Source organism: Parasteatoda tepidariorum, chromosome 2 (genome assembly GCF_043381705.1).
Source record: "Parasteatoda tepidariorum isolate YZ-2023 chromosome 2, CAS_Ptep_4.0, whole genome shotgun sequence".
NCBI classification, from domain to species: Eukaryota; Metazoa; Arthropoda; class Arachnida; order Araneae; family Theridiidae; genus Parasteatoda; species Parasteatoda tepidariorum.
Window position 1 is genome coordinate 64,482,922 of NC_092205.1, and position 27,738 is coordinate 64,510,659.

General features: G+C 28.9%; 1 protein-coding gene across 1 annotated transcript in view; it reads left to right on the plus strand.

Moving 5' to 3' along the window:
* LOC107444002 (synaptogenesis protein syg-2) overlaps nucleotides 1–27,738 on the plus strand; it is a 97,713-nt gene that overhangs the window by 29,372 nt on the left and 40,603 nt on the right. The window contains exons 2-7 of the mRNA XM_071177677.1: nucleotides 2,627–2,764; nucleotides 20,162–20,283; nucleotides 22,127–22,184; nucleotides 23,633–23,785; nucleotides 24,912–25,076; nucleotides 26,865–27,161. Of these exons, the coding sequence (XP_071033778.1) occupies nucleotides 2,627–2,764; nucleotides 20,162–20,283; nucleotides 22,127–22,184; nucleotides 23,633–23,785; nucleotides 24,912–25,076; nucleotides 26,865–27,161 (933 nt within the window). The remainder of the gene's footprint in view (nucleotides 1–2,626; nucleotides 2,765–20,161; nucleotides 20,284–22,126; nucleotides 22,185–23,632; nucleotides 23,786–24,911; nucleotides 25,077–26,864; nucleotides 27,162–27,738) is intronic.

Below are 27,738 nucleotides of genomic sequence, written 5' to 3' on the forward strand. Positions count from 1 at the left end.
TAAATTTGATTGAAATGTAATAATAGCTTTTTTTCATTACTTTGTGACATTAAATATATCTAAAGAAAATGTTTTAAGATTCCATATTTGTTATGCGCCACCTATAATAAGTTTCGTATTCGATGATTATTTTGTATTTCTGAAATTGGTTTCAGAGTATGAATATATATTTGATGAATATATGTTTGTACTTATCAAAGAAAAAAAGAAGAAGAATAGCATAAAAATGAATAAATGTATTTTAATTTTTTTTCCGATTCGATGAAAGCCATCTATTTTCTTAAGAAGTAAAGAATGTAGTCCGTCTTTTTCGCGATATCTTATAGGCTATTTGTAGAAAATAATTTAATTAGCATTTCGTTTTGTGAAAGAATCTTCTCTAAAACTAAAGCATCTTGAGAGATAGAATTATTCCCTGAAAGATTTTAAATTTTTGTTAGATTTCCAAACTAATATATTTTAAGCATTTACATTCTTTCTATTAGGGGAATAATTATAGTTCTCGAACAACAAGCGATGAAATTTACGATGAGAATCGACCAATGTAGACACACTATTAAGAATTTTAGAAAATTGTGTTCTTGCTTCGGATTTCAAATGCAAACAAATCAGTTTATTGCATACTTTGATTTCAAATTATCTAGGATTTGACGAGAACATTTAAAATATGTTTTGTTTAATGTGGAAGAGGCACTTCTTAAAATTATGTTGATAAGAGCATAGCTTGAAATTAATGAGCGAATGTTGACGAACCTCTTTAAAATTACTCTATTGAAGCTAATAAAAATTTTTTGGTTTGCTTATGGTAATTTCATTTTCTTTAAAAGCATTTAAAAATCCTTTTTTTTTAAAAAAAATTTCGAGAATTGCGTGTACACTGAGAAAAATGTATGGTCAAAACTGTCAGAATGTGGTAAAATTTATCACGCTTGGGAACACTAAAAAACATGGTAATTTTTACTAAATTTATTGGGTTAAGTAAGCAATAAAATATGGTTTTATAATGACTGATAAAATTTGCTGAATTCGAAAATTTTGGTAACTGTATCATGATATCTTAGAGCACACTATAAACAATATTTATTCGGTTAAATTTACCATTCAATTTTTATATTTCACCGAATATGTCATCATAAGAACTATAATTTTAGAAGCCAGAAATTACGATTAACCTTTATCATACAAATGGAAAAATGCCAAATAAATGGTTTAAATACCATACCAAGTATCCCTTCGTAATGACCATCTCTAATCAACAGCAACCAAAGAAGAAACACCATATGTTTATGCTACCAAACGTATTCCATAGTGTATACATCACGAGAAACATTTGACCAGCAATTTCTGAACAATGGCTAATCGTTTCTGTCACAAACTTTGCAACATGGAGTATTTTATTCAACTTTTTTCAATTTATCATACCTTGTCTGCAATAATTTTAACTGAGTATTACTAAACATATTTATTTTCCCCCATGTATCATCACATTCAAATCATAGTTAACAATTTATAAGCATCAGCTGTCCCTACTACAAATAAAGGGCATCTTTCAAGGGTGGTCTGCAAGAATTACAGAAATTTTGATACACTATAGTTGCATTGAAATTTTTGAGCATCCATGCAGACGTCAGTCACATTTTTGATAGTTCAATTTACCTTATACAGATAAAAGAGCTGTTTTCATGATTATTCTTCATGAATCTCGGGAAATCTTATTTTTAACTCACGCACTGAATGGTGATTCTGGATGCGTCATTGTCTAGTTTTCAATTTAAGCAGCACATAGAGATCACTGACTCTTGCAAAAAGAAAAAAAATAATGTGTACAAGCACTTGCCTAATATTTGCTTTTCTTCATGTTCTAGAAATTGGAAGAATAGTTGCCTTAAAAGGAACTTTAGTAAATAAATAATCAAAATATGAATGATTATCGCAAGAAGAAATTCCTTAGATTGAAGGATAAAGGTAAAGTTATTGAGGATGCTGAAAAAGGAAATGAGTAGACGACGCAGTGACATCACATTATTAAATTTAAAATTACAGAGTAGGGAAATATATTTTTTTTCCACCCTGATTCTGTTTCCTTCCTGCTTGTCCTGCTCACGTTCTTAATTGCTTAGGAGCTTGCTGGAAGCAGTAGTTGGTTGAGCAGGAGAAGATTTTCGATGTTCTCAGGTGACGGAGTCTTTTGAACACCAGGCCTTCCTACACCAGGGGGATGAGTAACAACAGCAAAACACCTTCTATGAGATAACGCGCAAAAACAGAGAGAGCACCATGCATCAAAAATCAACCGAATTAGGAGTAGACTAATTCAGAAATGTGAATTTGTATAAAGAAACAACACACATGGATTGCGTTTAAAAACTGAAATTTCTGCTATCAAGTCGGACTGATGGAATAAACTATTTTATTCCTGACATCTGTCAAAAAAAATTTTTGTTCTTCTTTTACAACACGCTTTAATAGTCTACATGTTTGACAATTTAGAAACGTATATTTTGCTGAATATGTTTCACAGACAGTATTATTTTTAAATTAAATTCCCTAAATATTAGTTCCTTATTTTGTTATATTTCATAAATGTACATTTCCTAAATATTTAGTTATGTATTTTGTTTTTCAGTTTCGTATAGTGAAAATCAATTCTTCCGAGTGAGGCCAAAGGATCAAGAAAGTAAAGAAGGCGATGAAGTAGAATTTAAGTGTCATATTGGCAACAGAGCAGGCTCAGTTCAATGGAGTAAAGATGGTTTTCTTTTAGGTAATTCTGCATTTTTTATTTCTGTTTACAATAAAGTTATAATTTTTGCTTATTATATGCGAAATCACTTTAATGTAAAATTACGAAAAACAATAACAGCATAAAATTAATCTAATTGATGTAACTTAGCACAAAACAAAGTGTACGTTTTAATTAAATTTATAAGACTTTGAGTAGAATATTATTTAGGAACCTTTTGTGTTTTCCATTTGTGATCATGACTCTTAACCTATGAGTCTTTTGTAAAGAATGAGTGAAACATGATAATTATACAAAATAACTTTTAACTAAATGAATCCCCTATAATTTTTTTATTTAATTTTGTTATAAAATTCACTATGCAATATTATACAAAGTTAATTCAAATACTTATGAGTAATTTTTTTTTTCAAATTTTCCAGCCTAAAGGGTCTAGTTTTTTCTTTCAAGTAAACTATTTCTCGTGATTGAGACAATCCTACTGTCGTTATAAACACAATACACAAGCAACACTTTTAAAAGCCACAAACCAATAAAACCACACCAATTTGTTTTCCCGTATTTTAGCAAACAGTATTTTAACAAAATATAGTTCGGTTATTTACTCTGTTTAACTGCTTAGAGCTTGATGACAAAGCTCAGGTCAGTCCGAGTTTAAATATATTTGTATTTTAAAGTTGTGCATAAGAATATTACTGTCGTTATAAACTTTTAAAAGCCACAATACACAAGCAACACTTTTAAAAGCCACAAAGTTCTGTGAATAGGAAATTTAGGCTGTTTTTTTTAACCAAGTACATACAAGAAAAATTATTACATATCTAACGCATGAATCTCCATTTTAATATTTTAACTGTAAGTCTCTAACGAGTAAACACAAAAATATGTTTTGTTTAAAAATTATTTTTGCATTAAAATACGATAGAGTATCCCCTAAAATCATATTTGTCCTCATAATTGATCTTCATATTTCTTAAATTAATATCTTTTTAACAATTATCTCAAAATCTATAGGTCTGGAGATAATATCTAATAAAGAGACAAACTAAGTTATTTATTTTCTCTTCAATGCAATTCAACATTTTGAATCTTGATTAAACGTAACGTGCATCCCACCCTAACAATCGCTCAGTTATTGGACTTAAGCAAACTTGTAAAAATTAAATCTTTAAAAATATGGATCAAACTACATGTTTACACATTCTGCACCACAAGAACATAAAAAAAATCTTTTTTTTTAAAGGTAGAAAAGTGTTAGGCTAAAGTAAACCCATTTTGATTGCCTGTGACACTTGGTTACAAATCTAACTAAGAAAATTTAGAAATTAAAATCACAAATATGAGAAATTTTAACGAGTAATCATTTTAAGAAATGACAAGTATGTTAATTTCCATAATGATTCTCTCTGCTATTTGTTATGCAAAATTAAATGATTTTTATCAAAAGCATAATATCCAGCTCCGTTTGGTAACCAGTTTATAATTCAAGGATATCAATTTCATTGGCCAAAGTGGTTAGAAATTCTGACTTTTGCCAGGAGGAGGGCAGTACCCGACTCTGCTAGGACCCACCGAGCGCATGCGATTTGCGACACAGAAACCTGGGGAATCAAAATTCCTGTGGTCGGTCACTGAGCAATGCCACGGGTACATGGATCTGGAGAATATTTCCTTCCGCTTCAGATCTATGTCTAAATTGAAAAAGTGGCATCATAAATGAGCAGTGCTGCCATCTATCTTGTCCAAGTGTCATTCGAAACAACTACTTCTTAGTTATAGAAGGCTTAGAAAAACTGTCTGATCAGACTTCTGCTCTGCTTCATTCTCATTCACTTTTAGCTGTCTCCCTGTGAACATTTAATCAAATTCTCTAACTCACAAAAATGCCAATTTTGCCAGATTCTCAAATAGTTTTTTTGTTCCATTGTTAGAGACCTATTTCAACTTACTAAATTTTAAAAAAAATAATAAAAGAATTAAGGGAATATATTAATGGACATTTTTTACGTTAGCATTTTTCGACTAAACTAATTATAGTTAACATTTTTCGTACTAAACATTTTATGAAGCAATTTATGTTTAAAAGGAGTTTCGTTTCTTCATTTGCTAAGCAAATTAAGCAAAATTGATGTTTTTCAAAATATTGAACTCAAAAAAAAAATAATAACCTTTATGGAATTTTTAAGCTAAAATAAAATGCAAAATTTTAGTGAGGAATTTTCCGATTGATATTAATCTTAAGATTTTATTTTACATTTTTCTATTGATGATATTTTGTTAGTTATGATTCGTAGAATGAGAAGTAATGTTTACTAATAACAAAATATTTCAAATTTAATGGTTAATGTATTAAAATATTTAGCCCCTTTTTTTAATTTGAGACATAATTATGCTTGAAAATACGTGCTTCGTACAGAACTAATATTTCTTATAAAATAACTTTTTTGTGAAAAAACGGAAAAAAACATATACAATCTTAACGTCCATATATTTTAAAAATCAAGTCAAAATAAAAATTAGAAAAAGTGTTAGCAATAGCGAGATGAAAAGTTTGATCATGTGAATAAAAAAAGAGGGGAAAAAATTCAAAAATCTCTGCCGTAAGAGAAGAAGAAAAAAATAACTATTATAGAACATTTTAGCTAAGGTATTCTGCAATATTTTAGCCAAGAATTTTTTTATTGAAAATTTTCTTATTATCTTTTTGTACTTTAATATTGATGATGTTTTGTTAGTTATGATTTATGGAATAAGATGTAATATTTACAAATACGATTTTATTAATACATAATTATGTTTAAAAACACATTCTTCTTACTGAAATAATATTTCTTTCTAAACGCATTTTTTGTGACCAAACAAAGCAAAAAATACAAAATTTCGAAGTCCAAATATACAGATTTCTTAATTATTATTCTTAGTATTTTTTTCACATTTTAATATTGAGGTTATTTTGTTAGTTGTGATTTGTAGAATGAGACGCAATACTTACAAATGTTGAACGGTATTTTTTTCCTAACCAAACAAAACAAAAAATACAAGCTTTTAAAGTCCATATATATTTTAAAAATCAAGTCAAAATGAAATAGTGTTAGCAATAGCCAGATGAAAGAATAGACCATGAGGATAATAAAAAAAGAAGAAAAAGAAGCCAAACATCGCTGTCGTGGGAAAAGGTCAAATAATGGCCATAATGCTTCAAGCGTTACTAAAATCAAATAGAATAATTCTTTTCCTCTTCCACGTATTTACAAAGAAAACAAGGAATTGCGGTTTTGGATTCGTTTTCAAAATTGTTGGAGCGCAAAAGATTTAGCCAAGCGCAAGGAAGACAAATAAAGAAAGGCTCCCTCGAGATTAAGTTATTTAGTCCTATTTGTGTGCCCAGAAAAAAGAATCGAAATGAAAAATCTTGGAAAGATTTTTAGAGCTAACGGCTGACTGACCAAAAGTTAGAACACATTTGGCGGTTTTAATATGAAGTTGCGTTTTGAGTTTATATTTCGTGAACCCGAGAAATCTTGAGTTGCTAAAAAAGAAGAAACGTCAACTACATTTGTTTCATTACCCTTTTGAATATTTCTTGTTTTAGAATCTGTTTACAGTGATACAGAAACATGTTTTAAAGGACATTAATTTGCAAGAAGTATTCTGCAAAAGTTTTTTTTTATCTCTATTACTTTCTCGAAATATGTATTTAATAAAGTTTAATAATAATAAGCTTTTGAGGATTTTTTTTGGTACATTTTATCACTATGACAATAAAAAAAATAAGAAAATAAATAGATTTTAAGAATATATAATACTTACAACAAATTCTTTTTTCAATTTTTAGTTTAGTTATTGTTAAAAAAATTAAGTAAAAAGCTTTACACATAAAAAAGAATAAATAAATGCAAAAATCGAAACTTTTTTTTCCTATTAATTGCATCAAAATAAAGAAAAGCTGAAAAAAATAAATTATTTTAAAGATAAAAAAAAGAAAAGCATTTCAATAGAATATGTGAAAGCTATTTCTCAACGGAATGCCATTCGCAATATCGGACCGAAGAATTATGCACTGTTAAATTAATTATTTTTAACTATTTTCAAGTCTTTACAAATCCAAAATATTACTAACGGCTTGTAACATAAAAAAAATAAATAAAAATACACACTGAAACTTTCCTTTTTCTCTTAAAGTTCTCAGAATAAGGTGCTGCTGGATGATATAAATCCTCTAACAATTACTTAAGTGTCCTTGGGGTCATTTTAATAATTTTTTTCATTTCTTATGTTGTTTTAGAAGACATACGAGATCATCGAAGCGAATATTTTATAACTTTTTCTTATGTATGTTTAATTATACTGTATCAAAATCCCATGTTAGATTATTAAAATAAACAATCATAGAAATATCTGAAAGCACCAAAAATAACATTTTGACCTTCGTAAGAAAACTATTCATTTTTGAAGTTTCATGCCAGGTTTTGCTTTTGCAAGATTTCAAACATTGAGAGGATGATAAGTAAAACATATACCGGGGTCCTCCGTGCTAAGAAAAATGTCACGCAATCAGTTTCTGTAAATTGCATGGTATTTTAAATACAATGTTCGATCTAGCTTAGTTAAACTCTTATAATTTTTATCAATGACAAAATCGTTATTACGTCTTAAAGAAACCACGTACAGTGCGCAAAAAAGGACTATCCTGAATAACTTCTGATCTAATGATCGATTCTAGGACTCAATCCTAATTACTCGAGGGGGTGAATTCAAATATGCTAATAAATAAGTGCAAATGATATTTTCAGTTACGAAATCAGACGCAAAAACGTACTGTCTCTGAATAAACATATATTTTTCAATGGATTCGGATTTCTGACACCCACCTATAATATAGGGGGTATCCGCAATCTAGGAAACGTTGTCACAATAGTTTCGTCAGAAGAGCACTCAAAGTTTGAACCCCCTTAACGTAAATTTTGCTTTTTGCGTATTTTGCTATTATCTCGAGAACTTCTTATGAGAATTGAAAAGTTTCTGCACACGATTATGAAATTCGTTTATCCACAGATAATTCCATGCAAAAAAATTTTTTTAGTAAACATTTATTATTTTGTATTATTTCATATAATATTTATCTAAAAATTTTTTTATTGCACAGTATATAAGTTTTTCACAATTTTAAGGAATATAATTTTACAAGGCAAAATACGAAATTTGAGCAAAATCGGTCGAATAGTTCCTGAGAAATTGAATTTTAAATATTTGATTTTTTTTAAAAAAAAAATTCAATTTCTCAGGAACTATACAACCAATTTTGTTCAAATTTTGCTTTTTTTGCTAAGTGAAATTATATTCTTTAAAATGACGTAAAAGTTGTATATTTTACAAATCAAAATGTTTTCGACCATTATTAAATAAAATGATAAAAAATACTAAATATTTAAAGTTATTTTTTGCATGGAGATATCTTTGGATAAACGAATTTATAATTGTGAGCAAAATATTTTTTTTTAATTTGCTTAAAACGTTCTAGAAATATAGCGAAATTCGCAAAATCTAAAATTAACATTAAGGGGTCCAAACTGCGAAGCGCTCTCTTGGCCAAACTATTGTGACCATATTTCCTGGTTTTTGGCTACCCCCAATATTTTATGGTTCAGAAATTCGAATCCGTTAAAAAAAAAAGAAAAAAGAAGGTATGTTTAGAAGAAAGTACATTTGTGTGTCTGATTTCATAATTTAAAATACGGTCTGCATTTATTAATTAGCATATTTGAGGTCGCCGCCTTGAGCCATTAAGATTGAGTTCTAGAACATGAAGATCCGGTTATTAGATCAAATCAGGGTGATCTGTTTTTTTTTTTTTTTTTTTTTTTTTTTTTTTTTTTTTTTTTTTTTTTGCACTGTACAACTTCCTTATAAACAGTTATTTTTATTCTAATACTGAACAAGAAAAAAACTGTTGTTAAATAGTTTTCTTGTAAATCAAAATGCAAATTTATAACATGGCGAGAAAGCCACATTCTTTTTAAGTACAAGTATTTTACTTTCAACTGACGCAAAATTAAAAAACAAATCTTTTTGAATGGTTACCTTTATTTATGCCAGTTGAAAAACATCTCCAACTGAATGACAACTCAGGGAAAATCTTGTGCTCTATGTATGAAACCACACCTTAACCCTGAGCACAGCGGGATTACTGATAATATTTTTTATCTCAGTAAAACTTGTAAATGAATTTTTTTCGGCAAAAGAAATGCCCGCTACTTGGGATTGTACAGTCTATTCGGGAAAAAAAATTTCTTATATTTTGAGTGTCACTTCGATGTTATGGCATCTATCTATTGAACTGCAAAAGGAAATAAAACACTCAATGCATAAGTGAAAAAGAAAAAGAATGCAGTAACTCTAAAGAGTATTCACGTGAATTAGTTTGCAGAAAAAATAATGGAGTAGAAGCCAAGTACTGTCCCTTACTACAATAGAACAAAATGACAGGCAAGATGCTACGGAATTATTCAACACTATGTGAAATTTACAAATGGCTCGGACGAATTTTACAATGTTTGTGATGGGGCCATTTTCAAGGCTTGGATAGTTTTCGATAAATTTTCATCCTACTAATTAAGAATTGCTAGTTCATTCTTGCGCAATAAACAGCCCAAAATTCATAAGGACGTAATAAAATTTATCATAACTATGAGAATTTCTAGAAATCAGTTAGTCGATGTTTTACTGTCACTTTCACTACTTGCGGATATGCTGTAGTAAGCCAGCTCTAATGTTTAACTAATGATGAAAATTCTTCATTTCAAAGCTTGTTGCGAAAATGATTAAATTTTGCGTATAGATAAGATTTGCATCTTTCGTTTATTTTCGCATGACGAGCACTTCTGCCAATGAATAATGTGTAATACAATATTATACAATATTGTTGTACTGCCATTATTTTTTTTATTAACTTAATCTCTCAAAACCCTTATATATGGTATTTTTAACAATATTCAGCATCTAAAAAATTATTTACTTTGGTATGACGTCAATTTCAAATGAGGGTCAAATTGACTCCTCCAATTGCCGGTTTCAATGTAAGTCCGAAATCCGGCTGTTCTACTATTAAAAATAGTAAAAAAATGCTTTGAAATTTGAAACTGTTTCATAACGGAATACCAAAAATATTTAATGCAATTATACGAGCCGGAGAATTCCGTATAATTGCATTAAATATTTTTAACTATTTCCCAGCTTTTACAAAACCAAAATTCTTCTAATTGGTACTGGCATTAAAAATAAGCATATAAATAAATAAACATTTAAAACGGAATTCAAACCAAAATTAAAATAGGGAAAAGCTGCAAGAAATAAATACTTTGAAGATAAAAAAAAGAAAGAAAAAATTTGAAATGGGATAGGTGAAAACAATTTTTCAACGTAATAATAACATAACAACAGAACAAAATGCTTACAGGATAATTAGGCATAATTACATTAATTACTTTAGCCATTTTCTAATATTTGCAAAACAAAAATTCTTCTAACGGCTTCTAATATTAAAAATAAATAAATAAATAAAAAGAAAAGCACAAACTTTGGCGTTTTTTTTTCTTCTTCAAAATGGATTTCTAACTTTCAACTCATAATGGTAGGAATGTTTAGTTAAAGTTATCAGTATAGGGAAAGGCTGCAAGAAATAAAATACTTTAAAGATAAGAAATGCTTTGAAATGGGATATGTGAAAGTCATTTCTCAACTGTAATACCATTCTCAATATACGGACCGGAGAACTTGAGTTAAATTCAACCATGCAAAAGCTTTTAAAGCTACAAAAGGAGAAAGGCACTATCTACCTATAGAAGAAGAAAAAAGAGCAATTTCTATACAGCATTCATTTTTTAACACTAAAAAAAAGAATGATAAAACATATTTGTGTGGTTTTTAAAGTTATTCCTGACCTTGTAGCTTTTTCTCTTAGAATACCAACTATTTCTAACTATTCCTACCTTAGCATTTTATAACATTGTTTTTGGGCGCCAACCTTATAATATAGTTTAACATAAATTATTCATTTACTCGAGCTATAGAGAACAACAAACGCATTTTATGAAAATAGTTGCCTACTATGTCATTTTAAAAAAAAGGTGCGTTAGTTTCTTTCTCTTTCTTTTCTTTATTTTTGAATGATTTTAAGGAACAGAATCACTAGGGAGTAATTTAAAATATAAACAGTTAAAATCAATTTTTTAAAAAATCTTTCAATTAAATGAGTTTTTCGGAGATAAAGCCGTGATGAGTATATTTATTAATAAAAGAATAAGAGGGTTAAATATAAGTTTAGAGTTATGAAATGTTAAGAAACTAGATTTTTTTCTCCTCTTAAGGAATGTATATTAGTTATTTTTATTTATATACAACTCTTGCTTAGTCAGAACACTTATGAAACATATCAGGAATTTTTATTTTCTTCAGATACCAATTTATGTATCTTTTCAAAACATCAACATTTCGTTACTTCTTTTCCTTAGGCAAGTGTTTATTTCATAAAATACTTTCATACAATAGAAGATATTTTTTCATTATTTTGTTTTTTGTTGGAGAGTATTTAAGTTATGGGCATTAGCGCTACTATCAATCTATATCTCTCTCTATATATAAATATATATNATGTCTACTGACGTTCAGTTTAATATAAACTTACAGTCAAACCCCGCTATAGTGAACCTTCAAGGACCAAAATTTTGGTTCACTATATCCGTTACGCAGACAATTTAACTAATGGTTTCCAAGCTCCTCCCTTTTATTACACATTATTCAAATAAATGACTGAAAAATATTATGAAGTAACAAAAAATGTGTTATTTTTTATTACTCTTCGTCTTGCGTTCAAAAAAAAAAAATTAGTAATCTTTAGCTAATGAGCAATCCTCAACATCAGATATGGAAACACTTCCCGACTCTCAGATAATTTTCACGAATTTCTGTTATTCCGCTTTTTAAACCTGTCTAACCTGCCATTCGAGCACATAAGAGTAGTCTCATAAAATGGCTTAGCAAATTCATCGACATTTGTCCAGATACAGGAAGATTGCGGCTTCTTCGATTGGTGAACCTTCAATAATGCTTCGTCAACATCCTTGTGATCTGCTTTTCACAACTTTTTTCTGCCATCTAAATTTTCTTCGTGAGCAGAAATTATTAATCGCCTATATTTCCATATGTTACAAACAGCAGACTTGGATAGTTTCCTGCAAATATCAGCTTGATTGCGTCCATTTTCAATTTTTCTGATTATGCCCATTTTATCATCAATGGAGAACGTTTTACACTTACTGCTCGCCATAGTTAAATTTGAAACACTTGTTTGCAGGAATTTTTTTAACTGAACTGAGAGCAAAAAGGAATTGAAATGAGGTCCTTATCAACACATATTAGTGTCCAATCCTTTGACCAATAATAAATAATTACTCATTCCCTCTGACAGAAAATGCATACTGATCCCACTGACACCTTACAGGTGCATCGTCTGCCGGGGTTGGAAGCATCTGCTTCGTTTGTTTAGGTATGAGAAAGTGAGATAAAAGACGTAAACAAGAAGAAATGCTTATCGCTACATTCCCCTCTACGGATGGTTTTGAAAATCGGTATATGTATTTATTCTGAAGTAGAAATTTCAAAATTATTACAAAATATTTTTTAAGAAAATCTGTCGAAGACAGAAAAAAGTTCATTATATCCAACTTCCTCACTTTTTTGATTCATTATATCCACAAAAAATAACATTGTAGAGCAAGGCACGGGACCGAACATTTCGTTCACTATATCCGGGAATTCACTATAGCGGGGTTTGACTGCATATAGTTAAAAAAAAGGTGACATGATTGCTAGATTTTGAAAGAACTCGCTTTTTTGGCAGTTCTGATTTGGCCTCTTTTTACTTGTTTATTACTGTTTGTTCTTGGTGCAAATTATCATTTAGGTTTTAATTTCGATGGCGGTATATTGTTAACAAGGTAAGACGTATTTTATAACGATTCTTTATTCAAATGACAATTCTTAAGTCTTGAAATGATTGGTCTTCAAATGACGATAATTATTTTTATTTAAACACAAATAATAAATCAATAAGCAAATTAACAATTACACGTAAACAAAAAATACTACTCAAGATAGTCCCAGAACACAATGATCACGTTGTGAGCCAAATGGTTTCAAAGCTTACTAAAAACAGTAACCCAGAAGTATTCATAATTTAGTACCTATGATGAATTTTAAGTTTGCATAAGCAACTGTAGCATCTAACTTTTAANATACAGTCAAACCCCGCTATAGTGAACCTTCAAGGGACCGAAATTTTGGTTCACTATAACCGGGAGTTCACTATATCCGTTACGCAGGCAATTTAACTAATGGTTTCCAAGCTCCTCCCATTTATTACACATTATTCAAATAAATGACTGAAAAAAATTATAAAGTAACAAAAAATGTGTTATTTTTTATTACTCTTCGTCTTGCGTACAAAAAAAAACTAGTAATCTTTAGCTGATGAGCAATCCTCAACATCAGGTATGGAAACACTTCCCGACTCTCAGATAATTTTTCACGAATTTCTTTTATTCCGCTTTTTAAACCTGTCTAACCTGCCATTCGAGCACATAAAAGTAGTCTCATAAAATGGCGTAGCAAATTCATCGACATTTGTCCAGATACAGGAAGATTGCGACTTCTTCGCTTGGTGAACCTTCAATAATGCTTCTTCAAGATCCTTGTGATCTGCTTTTCACAACTTTTTTCTGCCCAGATTTGGATAGTTTCCTGCAAATATCAGCTTGATTGCATCCATTTTCAATTTTTCTGATTATGACCATTTTATTATCAATGGAGAACTCTTTACACTTACTGCTCGCCATAGTTAAATTTGAAACACTTGTTTGCAGGAATTTTTTTAACTGAACTGAGAGCAAAAAGGAGTTGAAATGAGGTTCTTATCAACACATATTAGTGTCCAATCCTTTGACCAATAATGAATAATTACTCATTCCCTCTGACAGAAAATGCATACTGATCCCACTGACACCTTACAGGTGCATCGTCTGCCGGGGTTGGAAACATCTGCTTGGTTTGTTTAGGTATGAGAAAGTGAGATAAAAAACGCAAACAAGAAGAAATGCTTATCGCTACAATCCGCTCTACGGATGGTTTTGAAAATCGGTATATATATTTATTTTGAAGTAGAAATTTCAAAATTATTACAAAATATTTTTTAAAAAATTCTGTCGGAGACAGAAAAAAGTTTATTATATCCCACTTCCTCACTTTTTTGATTCATTATATCCACAAAAAATAACATTATCCGTGTATAGCAAGGCACGGGACCGAACATTTCGTTCACTATATCCGGGCGTTCACTATAGCGGGGTTTGACTGCATATATATATATACTTACGATTAGCACTAATTATAATATATCATAAATAGGCTTCGCTTTTTGTTATTTTAAAAAGTTTTACTTAGAATATCAAATGATAATTAATTATTCCGTTTTATTGTCTGTGTATAGAATTCGATGATTACATGTGAAGTTGTACATGGTGTTATATTATTTAATACTAAATGCATACCTATGACATTTTACTCTTATAATAATTTATAATGTGACTTTTTTAATTCACTGCCTCTTCATTAAAATGCAGTATATAATTGCTCTATGTCTGCTTTTAAATACAATAAGAGCTAATCATTCTTTGTGAATAGCTTTCAGTGAACCTAATGACTCGGGAACCTACGCTATTGGTTTTCGACCTAATTAATCGAAACTGTGCGTTCGAATTAGAATTGCTAATTTGGTACAAGGTTTCTGAGTTCCTTTCAAACATTTCAGTATAAAATGGTAAAAAGAAAGTTTGCTTTTTTTATAACAGGGGATATCTCTGTTTCCAATCAATTATCTATTCAAGAATTTAGTTTCTTTCTTCCTCGCTCTACTAAATGTAAGAAAAATCTCTGAAAATAAATAAAATAATTAAAAATGACCTTAAATCGAAACAAATGTGTGTAAACAACATATCGATTAACACACTCAATGTCAAAAGTCAGCAACAATTTAGTAGCTTCATCTAAACTGTTCTGTTTCATTAAAATGGATGTCACTTACTCGGAATTTATTCAAGAACGAACGCGAACTTCGACTGAATTTCAATGCATTTTAACGATACGTTCAGAGGGAATCAAGAATACGTTTCACGTAATTGTATCGGATGACAGAATAAAGTGAAACGTGTCGGAAATAAATTTTTATTAACATTTTACATTTAAATTAATCTTTGAAAATTAGTCAATTTATAAAGGTACTCAATTTATAAGAGTAGGGGAGAGTGGGGTCAATTGTAACATTTTTTACTTAACTACTTTTAACTAACAAAAAATACAACATATTATTAGTATTAATTGACAGACGAGTAAAGTAGACTATCTTCTACAAGAAAAAAAAAAATACCTTATTTTAAATGTTATTATATCAGTTATTAACAATTTTTGACAGTCGTGCACTTGTTACAATTGTCCCCACTTACGGGGTCAATTGTAACAGTTCATAAATTCAACTAAAACGTAGTTAATTGTACATATTATCATAGTTGTGATAGATATTTTTTATTGATCAAAATAGTAGTGATATTTTGGGAGTAAAAATAATAATGAGCAGAGACCTAAAGGGTTAAACTTTTAACTTTAAGGGGTTAAAAAATTTAATTTATGCTGTGAAAGGTGACAAATAAAATAATGCACATGCAACATAATATAAATGATATAGAAAACTATTGGGGGTCCTTAAAGAGTTAAGTAATGGTTTGTAAACATAAGATTATTTATTTTCAGCTGTTACAATCGTCCCTTTACTTATTGTTACAATCGTCCCCAAGACGCCATTTCATCTTCATTTGTTTAAAACAATGCTAGTTAATTAACAAAACTAATATTTTTTTTTAAAAATATTACTTAAGGTGTCCACTTACATATTCGGTTAATAATTTTTATTTGTTTAAACAAAATTACTTTGTTACAATATAATATTCTAATACCAAAAAAAGTACTTAGGTAGCATGAAAATATCTTTTGTGATGTAACTCTTTCAAAAGTACATAAAAATGGTTGCCAGCAGGGGTGTACATGTAGATTTATTAAATACACTTTGTGCGACACCTGGGAACCACATATAGAACCCGACACTCGAAATTTTTGCTCTGTTACAATTGTACCCTGTTACAATTGACACCACTCTCCCCTACTCTTAGAAAGAAAATGAAAATTATATTACGGGTATCCTTAAAGAGAGAGCGTCTTGCAGGGAATTTTTATTTTTATGATACAAAATTTATTGAATTGAGTGAAAAAGAGCTTAAGAATATGTTTCACTGAATCGTATCGAATGATAGAATTTAGTGAATAATGACTGAAATAAATTTTTATTAACATTCAAATTAATCTTTGAAAATAAGTTAAATTATTAAAATACTCTTAAATATGAAAATGAAAATAATATTACGGTTAATCTTTAAGAGAGATTTATTTGCTAGAGATATGTTATTTTTATGATGCTAAATTTATTGAAGTGAGAGAAAAAGCAGCTTAAGAGTACGTTTCCAGTAATTGTATTGGATAACAGAATAATGTAAAACGTGTCGGAAATAAATTTTTATTAACATTTTGCATTTAAATTAATCTTTGAAAATTAGTCAACTTATAAGAGTACTCTTAGAAAGAAAATGAAAATTATATTACGGGTTTCCTTAAAAAGAGAGTGTCTTGCAAGGAATTTTTATATTTATGATGCAAAATTTATTGAATTGAGAGAATAAAGAGCTTAAGAATATGTTTCACGGAATCGTATCGAATGATAGAATATAGTGAAACATGCCTGAAATAAATTTTTATTAACATTCAAATTAATCTTTAAAAATAAGTTAAATTATTAAAGTAGTCCTCAATATGAAAATTATATTATGGTTAATCTTTAAGAGAGATTTATTTGCTAGAGATATGTTATTTTTATGATGTTAAATCTATTGAAGTGAGAGAAAAAGGAGCTTAAGAGTACGTTTCCCGTAATTGTATCGGATAGCAGAATAATGTAAAACGTGTAGGAAATAAATTCTTATTAAAATTTTACAGTAAAATTAATCTTTGAAAATTAGTAACTTTCTAAAAGTATTCTTAGAAAGAAAATTAAAACTATATTACGGGTACCCTTAAAGAAATATTGATTTCTAAGGAACTGTTATTTATATAATGCAAAATTCAATAAAAAGAGAGACAAAGTAATTAAGTTCACGTAATTGTATCGGATGACAAAATAAAGTGAAACGTGTTGGAAAACAAGTTTTAATTGACATTTTGCATTTAAATTAAACTTTGAAAATTAGTTTAAGGAAAATTATACTACCGGCACCCTCAAAGAGAGATTGTTTTGCAAGAAATTCTTGATTTTTAGAATGCAAAATTTACTGAAATGTGAGAAAAAGAGCTTATGAATATGTTTCACTTTACGGCAGAATAAATGTGAAGCGTGAAGGAAGTAAATTTATATGATAATGTTATCTATCACAAGTTTTATACTGTCTCCCGTTTTTTTTTTATTAGTCTTTTTAATTGGTTTTACTTTTACCTTTTAATTCTAATTAGATGTATATAGGTTTCTGCAATAACTTCATTCATTTTTTTGAAACTTAAACTTGTTTTTAATCTGAGTAATATACTATGTATATGTTCAACTATTGCATATTTTATCATTAATTATTTATAACATTTATAGAATATTATTATGTTTAATTTACAAGCTTGATACTCCCTATTTTTTTAACTGCGCAATATGAATATATTTTAGAATTAATTGCTTACTCACCGCATTTTTATATTGCTCTTCTTTTTAAGTCATACAGTGCCTTATTTATCAAAAAATATTTTTTCCCAATTTAATTATTTTTTACTTTTTGTAAGCGGAAACCAACTCTGGCTACCTAATAAGTTATCCCGCTCTACTTCTGCACATGTTATTTTTGGCCTGCGTTGACCACCCTCATGTAGACACCTGCATCCGGTCAGTTTGTTGGTATAGGAGTCAGTGTTTAATATGTTTATTTTTATTTTTCTCCCCTCTTTTTACCAACTTTCTGTAGCTGCAAAAGCTCTTATTACTTAAAAATATAGTTTTATATCTTAAGTTCCCTTATAATCTGTGAGGCATTTTTCTATTTCTCTTACATCATGTGAACTTTTTAATGCCTCTTAGTCGGAAATCATAAACTCTTGTCTTTTCCCCTTCTTGACCTTGGGATTTGTTCCCCTTTCACACGGGAGTGTCTAGGTCACGTGGTTTCATTTTACTATATTTTGCTAATTTCTTCTTCCGGCTAATAATATCTCAAGACGTTCGGTGAGAACTGCCCACTTTTTTTCCATTGGCTATTTTGGTAACATCACTTTCTGTTTTTCTTTATTGGTTACTTACCAGCGACTATTGGTTTTTTTTAACGTAGTTCATGACTGAAAAAGGATAGAATCATCTTTTGTAAAATTTTGGCTGGTGTTTTGATGAGAAGCAAGAGTTGTGGAAAAGTTTTCGGTGTTAATGTAGAAGTTTTCGGTGTAAAATATGATGAATTTAAGTTGGCGCATTGTGGAGTTCTTGCGAATTGTCTACATTCGAAAGTTAATGCCATATATTGTTTAAGTGATTGTTTCTCAATATTGCATCTGTATTTCATCCCTTCGAAATTGTTTTTTCCTCCGTAATAAATTTAAATAAATGAAGACACTTCTATGAAGACATTCCGTAGAGGACATACTGTATCGTCGTCATTCTGGGTGCGTATCAGAGCTAACTATTATATGTCAAGTTAATATAATAGTTAGCACTGGTAACAGTGGACTCACTAGAATGCCTTCACCTTACTTTCGAATATATATATTTTATTGTGCTTGTATTTGTTTCACTTCTCAGTTTTTTCTGTTCTTTTTATGACCTAATGAACCTATTGAAATAATGCTATTTATCATAAACTTTATACTCTCCCTAAATTTTTTTGGTCTTTTTAATTGGTTTTACTTTGCCACATACACATAGTTTTTTTTTTATTTCTTATTTTTTTTTTTTTTTGTAAATCTTACCATATTATAGTTTTAAACTGTTTTCAAGTATAACTGATGTTTAATTACTTAATTTCGTTTAATCATGATAATTTAACCTTCATTTATTTAATTCCCAGTGTATATATCAGCATTTAAAGTTTTCAGAATTAATTTTAATGGTTTACATTTAAAATAATTTTTGAAAATTAGTTAACCTCTAACAGCTCTCTTAGAAAGAAACTTAAAATTACGGTACAGGTACCTATAAAGAGAGATAGTTTCGCAAGGAATTGTAAATTTATGATGATCATCTATATTATTGAAAGTCTGGTGTACTAATTGAAGTAAAACTTTTTTGTGAAGGGGAGATTACATTCTGGCAGCGGTATGTATATGGATTGGATGGCTATGACGTATCCTAATTCACTTACGGTGAATTCTAATTGGTTCATGATCCCCATATAACATTTATTAAAATTTTTTTATATTATAACATTTATTTTTCAAATGAAATATTGCAAGAATCGGCATATAATAATTTATTTTTATTGAATTTTCAAAAAATTNTATATATAATTAGTGAAAATCTGAAACATTTATTTTAATCTAATAAAAAAAGGCGAACGAAATAATGAAAAGAAATAAAGAAATTTTAGGCGTGTGTTTTTCATCACACAACTGTTTAAACAAAACAATTGCACACGATTTTATACCTTTAAATAATCCACTCAGTTAAAGAAAAATATTGGTCATTTTGACAGAAATATTCCAATGATGACTCACCAATTTTATCCTTCAAAAAAGAACACACTCTATTTAAAAATATTGTCTTATCCACTTTATATTCAAAAGTGCTTTATCTATGCTCTGAAAAATACAGAATTGACATTTTACAATAAGTATCAGAGATTGAGGTCTCGTTCTGAAGGAAAATGTATTAACTTTATGATGGAAAAGAAATCTTAGACATTTATTCTGAACATGATGAACATCAATGTAAAGAATTAAAAAAAAATAATTACGAATAAAATCGATAAAAAATCGTTTAATTAAAAAGTTAATAAAAAATGAAATATTAGTTTGATAAAAAGGATAGAAATAAAAACAGCACATTTGGTCACTCTTACATCATTTTGACTTTCATATATTCAAAATAAGAATTTGACCTTTAAATTCTCTGGTTACGCAAACATTTCATTTTTTTAAATATAGAAGAACTTTAAAGAAAGGACTATTCAATATTCAATGCTATTTTTTTCCTCAAAAATAATTAATCGTTAAATTGGTTATTTGGACTTTATTACCTTCCAGGTTTCGACCCAAAAATACCAGGATTCCCCAGATATTTTATGGAAGTTAAAGAAAAAGAAGGTATATATAACTTGCACATTAAAGAAGTTAAGTTTCAGGATGAAGGAGAATTCCAATGCCAAGTAAGTTTTTATTTCTTATTTACATACCTAATTAAAATGCTTTTTACTGTCACAAACAATTATTAAAAATTGACTCAAGCTACCTATGACAAAAATATTGAATAAATGTCAAATTTAGAAATATGCAGCTTGGACTGAAATGCACGCCTGCAAAAAAAACTTAACATATTTTCAGTATTTATTAACAGAAAAAGAGCGTTTTTAATTTTACTGGTCATTTCACAACACAAAAAAAATGGTTTACTTACTCTAATAATCGTTTTTGTGTTTCTTTGTGTTTTTCAAATAATTTATTCCTTAAAATATTTAGAAAACTTTTGTGTTAAATATTATTCAAAAATGAAGTATCTACGACGGTATGGTACTAATTTACTTTAACAATGAAAGCATTTATACAGAAAAAAAATTTTATTATTGGTAAAAATAGCGCAGATAATTATTAATAAAGAGTTGTACTAATTTCTTTTGCATTCAACATCACTGTCAAAATGGTTTTCTAACATATATTATCTATTTTTAAAATCATACGCTAAGTGTGACGGAATAGTGAAGGTTTAGAGCATGTGGTTACTAATCAGGCTCTTCACAGTAAAAAATGGATGCTCGATTATCAGGAAAATTTATTCATTTTTGACTAAACCATTATCTAATAACGTTACGGCTCTGATCAAAAATTTGGTCTCTGTGAAAAAATAACTATAATTTTTTTTTTCGAAGAAACAAATTTCATCAAAATTAAAAAGAAAAAAAATCGTATTTTTTTTCCATTAAATACTTGTAGTGTCTGATTTATCTCACTTTTTTACTAATCACTTTAATGTGGGCTCCATACAGGCGGGAAGACAGAGCAACGAGGAATAGATAAATTACACCCATGCCCGAAGAGAGATTCGAACTTCGGATCTTCTTGGTACAAGGAAAATTTCTTCACCACCATATTAACCAGCGTAATTTGTCAGTTTATTTTCGATTGTCTAGTCTTTATTCTAATTTCGTCATTCTAGCTACCAATCTCTCACAATGCACAACGAAGAGGTTTCGAATTGAAAAAGTATTTTCGTCATACATTTGAGGGTTCGTGTTTTGTCAAAAATCATGTGATTTCGTGACGAAATGATTCTTAAAATTAACAAAATACTGCTCAAAGATTGTTGAGTTGTCAAAAGTGAGAGTTTTATTTTTGAAAGCGTTCGAGTTTGAACTCTTATATGACAGATTGGTCTCCGCAATATTTTTTGATTATTATTCTAATTTAAAATTAATGGTTAATAATAATTACAACCTGAGAGCCGTAACAGAATATTCGAAATTTCCAAGTATTCTTTCTTCAGAGTTGATCTCTGCAATGACTATTGTGTCAACCTCACAGACAGCTGCACTTTCTTTAGAGTTAAGTTGGTAAGCTACGATCAACAGGGAAAATCGGTATTAATGGAGCAAATTTTGTTGCTATCTACTTTAATGGAAGTTTAACATAAAGCACCATCGATTTATATTTGATAGTACTAAAAAAAGCTATTGTTTTGAATTATTTGGAATTTCTGAAAAATTACAAATTCATGGATTCTGAAAAATGACCAATTTCGATAATATGGAATCTTTGATAGCTAATAATGAAGAAGCGATTGATTTTTCTTAATAATGAAAATCACTTTAAATTCACGCTTAAAAATCTATTTATAATATGGTGAATATCACTCTAACGGAACAAAACATGGTAGTCCTTGATAGATTCGTTTATTATACCGAAGATTTTGTTAAAAAAATATTTATTGTTGTATTGTTATTGTTTAAATAGTTAACTTTCAAAAAGTTTAAGGAATATTTCTTTTTAATTCTACAGGTTGGTCCAGCTTTAAATAATACACCGATTAGGTCAGTGGCTAAACTTAGAATACTCAGTAAGTATAAAAATATAGTTTGGCTTTGGAATTTATAATTAACTCTCCCTTATATCATTTATTTTATTCACATGCTTATCTGAAATGAGCAATTATGCACAGTATAAAATAGAGGATTAAATTTCAGAAAAAGTACTGGCTCCCTAGTGTATCATTTGTAAAACCAATTTTACAGTAAAATTCATTTTTAAAGTAAAGTTTTACACCGTTATTTTACGGTAATAATACTTTGAATACAGTGATTTTACACCAAATACTAAAGTAAAAATTACGGTATATCAGATCTTTTTCTGTAACATGTTCCGGTAAAAATAGATTTTGCGTTAAAAATTACTAGTACCCTGAGTGTCCCGGTACTTTTCACCGTAATTTGATCCAAAGTTTTTTATAGTGTGGGAATTTCCTTTAAGGGTAGTATTTTTTTCACTGTTTTATGTTTAATATTTTTATTATATTTCTTAATAAATTTGACCCCAAGAGGGTAAGGAAAAAACTTTCTTAATCTTTGATATCCTTGAGAAATCTATAATAATCTTTGAGAAATCTATTGAAATCTATAATATCTTTGAGAAAGAAATCTGAAATAGGTGTATTACTAATGACTTAGTTGATATCTCGAAAAAAAATTCATTTGCTTCGTTAAGATAAAAAAATGACTTTCATAGAACCCGTCAGCTTTCTGTAATGACTAAAAGAATTGTTCAATAGAAATTAATGTTTATGAAATTAATTATTATGACTCACTAGTAAGTTGTTTGTAAGAAAACTGTAAATCACATTTCAATTTTTTTCATTTATTTATTGATTGTACGTATTTAATAAATTTAAAAAATCTTATTCTGCTGTAGTTAAAATATCCAAGCGTTAAACGAAAATTAATTACTTTCTTAACTTTAAACTTTTTTTCACGACTTATTTTTATGCAATTTAATGTACAGAATTTAATGTACAGAATCTAATATAATGTATCTCCAGAGATTTATTATAATTTCCCAACCAAATATTGATGCATTATTTTACGATTGTTGATAAAGGGAACTTTGGAAAAAAAAAAAAATGAAGGTGCATAAAACTTATTCGGGAAATACAGAACCAATATTTCGAGAAATAATTTTACTCATTTATTACTCTTTTAAACAACCTACATTACAGTTACCACGCGTTTAGAATAATTTATTTAAATATGAATAAATAATTTCCTCTAAAGCGATTAGTTTAAATTTTTTATTTGTTAGCACTTGATTTTAATCAGTTAAGCATTATAAAATTAGGTGTAGAAGCAATGTTGTATGTAGTATGTGCTTAAAGAAGTTTTCACATAGAATGATTGTCTCATAAGGAAAAATATATATATTTTATGGGAAAAATTAACATTGCTTTTTATCTTCACACATTTTTACATCTTATTCATATTTATATATACCGTTTTTTTACAACTTTCTTTTTAGTTCCACCAGATTACATAACAGTCAATGGCTTGGGTCAGGCTTCCACAATGGAAGTAAAACAAAACACAACGGTTCAACTCACTTGCCAAGCAGTGGGGAGTAAACCAGCAGCTCAACTAGTTTGGTACAGAGACAACATTGAAGTACCTAAAGGTACGATGCATGCTTATAATTATTTCGTATCTTTTTGATGAATTTCGAGTGTTTAGTCACTTTATTTAAATTTAAAATCAAACAATTCAAAATTTTAATTCTTTTTACGAAATTCCATTATCAGAAGAAATGTGCTATCAAAATTCTGTGCTCAGAAACTTATAGAAATATATTCTATTAAGCAAACATCGGACATTGTCTTTGATATAGGAAAAAAGTAGCATCGTATAAGTGATTTTCAAATGATCATTAACGAAAATAGAATTATAAATAGGCGTAATTATAATACAACGAAACCCAAACTTGCATATTAAGCGCACATGTATTCAATTTTATTCAAATGTACAGTGAGATAAATTAAAAAATGGTCCGCCCTGAATATCTTTTGATTTAATGATCGGATTTTCGCCATCAAGTTTTCAAATTTAATATATTGAGAGATTTATCTTAAATATATTAATTAATCAGTGAAGACGATATTTTAAGTTAAGAAATCTGACACAAAAAATGTACTTTCTGTGAATAAACGTACCTTTCTTTGGCGCATTCAGATTTCTTACCCCCAAAATATGGGTAGCCGAAATCTGGAAAATATGGTCCTAATAGTTTGGTAAGGAGAGGGATCCTAAGCTTTGAACCCTTACTGTTAATTTTACTTTATGCTTATCTCACCATATCTCGAGAACACATTAAGCGGATGGAGTTCAGCATTCCGTATATTTTCAAAATTCAGTATATAGCAATATAAAATTACTAAGTAGCCAATAATAATTTTCTGTGTTCTTAGTTTGAGACAAATCTAGTCAATCTGCAAATAATATTACACAATCAGATCAAACAACAAATAATAATAAATTCTTATTTATTTCTATTTGCGGCCCTACGTTATTGACTTTACGTTATTAAATTAAGTAAAAAACTTATTTAGCTGTTCATTCTCCCATTAGTAGTACAGAAATATAAAATAAATTATAAATGTAATAAATGTAAAAAAAGCNTTGTAATTTTGTATAATGAATATATTACTTCAATATCCCTGTTTATGACAGTGGATTTAAGCATTTTTTTAAAAATTGTATTTGTGCATAATATTTCGAAGATTTGAATTTTTTTTTCTTCAATCTAGAATCCGTCCATTACGAAGAACGGAAAGGAAAGAAGAGATATACTGCGACAAGTTATTTAACAATTCGTCCTCTAATCCAAGATAATGGCGTAAAATTTGCATGTGAAGCTGTGCATAAGGCGCTGGATCAGAAGATGAGGACCGAAGTTACTTTAAGTGTCTTACGTAAGTTTACTTTATTGCCTTTTCAGTGAGGAAATTATTCTGGGCCATATAACTGACATTCCAGGAATGATCTTTCGTTTAGTAAAAATTTCAGAACTTAAATTACAAATAATGAAAGTTTATTTTGAAAAAAAAATGTGTACAAGTATTTCTTTTAAAATGCTCTAGTAAAATAAGCTTTATTAAAATAATCATAAGAATAGCAGTTGTTTTTTTATATTGTAAAAATATAAAACTTATTTCAGGTAATAAATAATTATGTAAGGTTATCTGTTCAGTTTAAGTTTTATTTAATGTATTTCAAGCTTGAATGTTTAGCCGAGCTATTCAGTACCGTATCTTACATTTAATTTCGTATTTTATTTATTTATAATTTTTTCTTAATTTTAAACCACACTATTGATTTTAAGATTGATTTTTCTATTTCGCTTATATTTGCAATATAATTTTATATTGAATATTAAATAACATAATGTTACCAAAATTCTAGATCTTGTAACCCCATTTTTTTTAAAGTAATACAAAACTGAAAAATAAATTTAACAGAAGGGTTTTTATTTAAATGAAGGATTTTTATGCCATGCTCTGGGATATAATAATAAAATTTTCGAATTTGATCATATATTATGAAACTATATAATACTGCTTATTTTACTAAAAGTTGTTTCCATGCTCTAGGATATCATGATTAAATTTTAGAATCTTATCACATATTATAAAACCTAATTGTTATCTTGTTTTTTTTTACCAATAGTTGTTACCAAGCTCTATTATTCCATTATAAATTGTCTAGTTTTATCACATATTATAAAACAATATTTTATTGTTTATTTTACCAAAGGACGTTACTGCAGAGGTTCGATAACAATTTCTCAGCTTTTTGTGCTCAAATAACACTAGAAACTCCGTAATTATATCAAATTGTATCTATGGTAGTTTTAACCATACGTTTCTTCTCAGTGTGATAGCCAAAACTCTCCAGCACTACATGTGCAGATTATAATGTGAGATTAATTTTTAATCAGTATCTTAAGATTTCAGCTGATAAGATCTCTCTAATTATCATCTGATCAGCAGCATCAGAAGATTATTTTTAATCTCATCTCTTAAAGCAAACATACAACTATGGTAAAATTTCTTAGATCCCTTTCGAAACATATATCTAAACTTATTTCAAATAAGAATTAAACACCTCACAGGTTAAAAATAAAGATTGCTTTCTGTTATTTCATTACCGATCTAAATGTACAGGGATTTTTTCCATTTTTTAGTATCTTTGCATAAAATTCAACTTAAATTTAAGCAACACTAAGATTTTATGTATAATTCTTAGGTTGCGAAATTTTTGAACATGTAAATACGCCTTAAGTATGCATACGTGACATTAAACATAATTTTTAAAATAATAATTTACTTGCTTTGAGATTTTTTATTTTTTATTTCCTATGAACTGCACAATAAGTCTTCCCGATGAGCAGACCTAGTGCGTTCTCCAGAAGTGGTATCCACTCTTTCAGAACCAACACAATGGGTGAGATACCGTTGGCCGTGTTAATTTCGACGTCTAGTTTCTGCCACACTAGATGGCAGCACTGAGACTCTATTTGGATGCATTAAAATCATAATCAGAATTTTTTCTAAAGATAATGCTGCAGAATAATTCTTTACATTTTGCTTTCGGGGCATATGATAATTAAGAATTCGTCAAAAATGCAATCCTTTATGTTTATTGGAATTTGTATTTACATCGCAAAACAAATCCCATTAATTGTTGCTTTTTTTTTTTAGATCCGCCTGGAGTTCCTCGAATAGAGGGCTATGAAGAAGGCACTATAGTGAGAGCTGGCGAGGCCTTAACCTTAGTATGCATTTCAGAAGGTGGTAATCCTCCTCCTCAATTGATATGGTACCGAAGTAACGCTCAGATTGATGCAACATATTACCCAATAATGGGAGAGTCTGCAACTGCCAATAACCTAACTTTTACAGTAAGTGCCACGGACAATACAGGGTCATATTATTGTCAAGCATCGAACGCTGCTACAAAGGAGCCGCTAACAGCTTCTATCAAGCTTAATGTTTATTGTAAGTACACAAGGAGATTTGATTTGTTTTTATTGTAAAAACGTGTATAGTGTACAAAGGGATTTCTATTTATGCCACTCGAATTACCTTTAAACGATGACAGAGATGTTCTTTAAATTGTCTAAGTAAAGTAAGGGGCTCGTTAATTGCTGCTTATACACACAATTTTTAAGTAGTTATTGGTATTGGTATGATTGAAAGAGTATAGCTTTAAGTACTGATTGCCTACATTAAAATCTTGTGAGCTGATGTATCAAAAATTTACTGATACATCAAAAAATTTAGGTGCGGTTGTTTTATCTTCACTTTAACCGTAGAAAGAAGAATGGGGCTCGATTTGGCCCCTCTCGTTTTTTTTTACTCTGTAATTCGTAAAATAACTTACTGTAAGTGTTGAGTAGTTTTGACTTTTCATATCCTGATCCAACTAAAGTGCTTATTTAATCATTCATGTGTTAGCCTCAGAGAAACGTGCATATAAAGAATCTTATACTTAGAAGCCAGTGTGATCCCTTAGGCATCCCATTACCTTAGGTAGATTTGGGTATAAGATACTCTTTGGTACATGTAAGGTACC